At 41.7% G+C, this 3,974-nt stretch overlaps 1 protein-coding gene across 1 annotated transcript; it reads left to right on the top strand.

Moving 5' to 3' along the window:
* Positions 1–125: 125 nt before the first annotated feature.
* On the top strand, positions 126–3,541 carry LOC131456547 (zinc finger protein RFP-like). Its single transcript, XM_058624970.1, has 8 exons — positions 126–293; positions 732–1,304; positions 1,396–1,491; positions 1,605–1,838; positions 2,177–2,324; positions 2,439–2,465; positions 2,735–2,880; positions 2,965–3,541. The coding sequence occupies exons 2-8, from the start codon at positions 951–953 to the stop codon at positions 3,394–3,396; spliced, it is 1,437 nt and encodes a 478-aa protein (XP_058480953.1). The 5' UTR covers positions 126–293; positions 732–950; the 3' UTR covers positions 3,397–3,541.
* Positions 3,542–3,974: the final 433 nt, after the last annotated feature.

Genomic DNA, 3,974 nt, shown 5'->3' with positions numbered 1-3,974 from the left:
TTGTGCCTAAGCTTTATTCATGTACTTCCTTGTCACTCAACACATTTCAAAGCACTGCAAAATACTATTGTGCAGCACAAAGCTGTGCAGTTCAAATCCAGCATAGGTACAACTTAAGAGGTAAGACTCCTCCCACCCTGGAACAACAGGGAAGTTATAATGCCCTGGAGGGAGAAAATCCCAGAGGGAGTGGTGACAGCGAAGCGAGGAGTACGTTGGCTCTATCCCGTTGTTTGTTTTCACTACCTCAGAGGTCAAGTTTCACGCAGATCCACAAGGTAACATCAAGGAAGGTATTGTTTGATTAAACTAAGTAATCATTTTATTGAGGTTTCTGCTTTTTCATGTGTCATTCAGGCTTAATAGAATATAAGGAAGGGTGATTTTTGAAGGTGCTGGAGTGGGATCAAGGTATATTTACAAGTGGAAAAAGAGTGGACATTTTTTTTTTTTGGTTTTCTTATGGAAGCACTTTATCTGTTTCTGAGAGTGAGTGAAACGCTGGTTCACGGGAATGTAGATGGACTTTGTCCACTGGGCAGCAGTGATTTGTTTAAAGTTAATGATAAGGAAATGCAAGTTGATAGTCATTGCTGCAAAAAAAGGACAAGTAAAAGTCTCAAAGGACAGAAATTGTGGCTTGTACCATACTTTTTTCCAATGTGTCACAATGTTAACTATGAATTTCTTTTCAGTCATGTAATATATATATCTTTTTTTTAATTTCTCAGTTCATGGCTGCCTCCAGCATTTTCCTGTCAGACGTGCAGTTTCAGTGTTCTGTCTGTCGGGATGTATTCTCAGAGCCAGTCTCCATCCCCTGCGGTCACAGCTTCTGCTTCACCTGCATCACATCACACTGGGACAACAGTGATGTCATCAGCTGTCCAAAATGCCAGACGGTGTTTTAGGGTTGCCCAGAGCTTTGTGAAAACTATTTTGCCAAGGAAATGTCTGAACAGATTCGAGCAAGGAGGCAAAATGGTGTCATGTCATTGGTTGGAAAGACCATATATTGTGATGTGTGTGTTGAGAGGCTAACAAAGGCCTTGAAGTCCTGTCTTGTTTGTTTGACCTCATACTGTGAGAGTCACCTTGAACCTCATCTGAGAGTTCCTACCTTGAAGATTCACAAGCTGATAAAGCCTGTTGCAATGCTCGAGAACAGGATGTGTGAAAGGCATCAGCGGCTGCTGGAGCTGTATTGCAGGAATGACCAGAGGCCTGTGTGCTTGTTGTGCACTGAGACTGACCACCGCGGTCATGACGCTGTCCCAGTGGAGCGAGAGAGTCGGGATAAGAAGGTGAGATCTTTAGCACCTCATCATCCTTTTACTCCAGTCTTTGGACTGTGCTTACAGTTATGGTTTTGGTTCCTTGTTGTCTTGTTGTCAGGCTCAGATAATAAGCATTGAGGGTGATGTTCAGCAGATGATCCATGACAGGCGACAGAAAGTGGAGGAGATCCAACACTCTGTTGAGCTGAGCAAAGTGAGTTGATATCAGTTTAACAGAAAGTAGACAAACCTGGGCAATTGTAGCCGCTGTTAAAATAGTATATGCACTGAATCGCATGTTTTGACTTCCTCTCATTCATTGTCCAGGAAAACGCAAATCAAGACATTAGAGAAAGCATGGAGATCTTCTCAGCTTTGGTTCGCTGCATGGAGAGAAGCAAGGCTGAACTTGTGGACGTGATCCAGAGAAAGCAGACAGCAGCAGAACAGAGGGCAGCAAGGCTCATTGCAGAGTTGGAGCTGGAAATAACTGAGCTGGAGAAGAAGGGAAGTGAGATGGAGGAGCTCTTTCACTCTGAGGACCACCTCCATCTTCTACAGGTCAGGAGTCACAGTCAGATGAATTATCATTGGCAGTCTGATTAAATATTTGGAGTTTTTTTTTTTTACCAGTATAATTCAATTCGGACAATTTCCATACTGTCATATTTTAACCCATTGTCTTGCTTTGCTTGCCTCCATCTGTCTTCACATTAAACAAATCTCTTAATGTGTGCAACATGGGAATGTGTCCGGGCAACCTTAAATCTAAAACATAGTTACACTGATCAACATTGTGTGAACTCATTTGACGGTCGTTTGAATTTATGTGTTTATTTTTAAATGTTACACACTACAGTTTTGAAGACATTTCTCTCTTTTGTGACTGTCTGTGTCAGAGGTTTCCAGCTCTGAGTTTTCTTCCATCTGCAAAGGCCTGCTCTGACATCATTGTCCATCCTCACACATGTTTGGGGATCGTAAGGAGAACAGTAGCCGAAACTGAAAAGCAGCTTCAGTCAGCTTTGAAAAAGCTCTCCATTCAAGGTCACCTTCTCGAGAAATCCATCATTGCTCTGCACCAGAGTAGTGACTGTCACAATTTTAATACATGGATGTTGTTTGTCTAGTTTTGGCTCATATGGTCTCATTAACTTACAGAGCATGAGAAGATGCAGCAGTACGCAGGTACAGGTCAACTTCTTAAAAATCACTGTTTTTATATAGTAAAGGCTGCCTTAATGGGTGGGCACTGAGAAAATTATGTAAAATGTTTCACCAGGAGAAACCTGGAAATGTGACATATTAGCAATTAGCAATTGAAAAAAAAAAAGGTTTACAGTCGATACTCACAGATACCAATTCCCATCCCTAATTATCAGTAATTTTAAATAATAAAATAAACACATTTTTAGAGCATTGCAATGTTTAAGTTTTAAACTGTGTTTGTCTACCAGCTGATGTTCATCTGGACCCGAGGACTGCTAACCCTTGGCTGGTACTATCAGAGGATGGTAGACAAGTCTGGGATGGAGACGTTGAACAGAGTTTGGTGGACATACCAGAACGTTTTGACACAGCACCATGTGTCCTTGGCACCCAGGTAAATAAAGGCAGGGTTTTTGTAAGCTTACTGGAATGTTTGTGTGTCACTTTTTAATTAAACATATATGCTCTTGCTGTGCAGGGTTTTACCACTGGGAGGCACTATTGGGAGGTGGATGTGGGAAACAAGACAGCATGGGACTTGGGTGTAGCTCAGGAGTCAGTGGACAGGAAAGGTGTTGTGACACTGAGCCCAGAGGACGGGTTTTGGACTGTTTGTCTGAGGAAGGGCAGTGAGTACCGGGCATGTGCAGGACAGGCCGAGCTGCTGGGTGTTCTTCAGAAGCCACAAGTTATTGGGGTGTTTCTGGACTACGAGGATGGGACGGTGTCTTTCTTTGATGCAGAGGCTCATTCACACATCTATTCCTTTACACAGTTTAATTTCACTGAGGCCGTTTTTCCCTTCTTTAACCCTGAAATGAGTGACAGCATCTCCAACCAATCCCCACTGATCATCCGTCCTGTTAGTGGAGTCAATGGAGGCTTGGATTTAGATGGCATTACAATATGATGTAAAACCTATATTTAGTGTATATTTTTATCGCAAGGTTTTTCTCTTGACAGCAGCCCCCTGTCGGTTTTCCTTCACAACTGTCACACAAATTGTTTTATGATAAATGATTATCTTCATTCAGAACAATAAATAATTTCACAGATGAAAACTGTTATTTTGGTGAATGTCAGTTATTTTCTCCTTTCATTCTGTTGCAATATACAGTATCAAAAATCAACATCTTCACACAGAACATAGTCCTTTCAGATAATAACCCCTGAAAATAATAAATGTTCAAAGTTATTACAGGCTACAAACTGAATTTGCACAACCTGTTGCTAAGCAGATTAGCACAGAGACAAGATTAGCCTCAAGGCAGATGGAGCACTCAGACAGACTGTATTTTTATTTTTGAAACAAGCAATTATGCACACACCTGTGCATGAATGTTCACCTGTGGGTGAACATTCATGCACACACAAACACACACACTCATGGCAAGATATCATGTAACACTGGTAGTAATTGCTGAGCAAAGTTGAACAACAAAGACTGAACTGAAAGGGGGCTGTGAGAATATAAGGGATAAGGGAGGA

Source organism: Solea solea, chromosome 3, assembly GCF_958295425.1.
Source record: "Solea solea chromosome 3, fSolSol10.1, whole genome shotgun sequence".
NCBI lineage: Eukaryota > Metazoa > Chordata > Actinopteri > Pleuronectiformes > Soleidae > Solea > Solea solea.
This window is presented reverse-complemented; position numbering and strand designations above follow the sequence as displayed.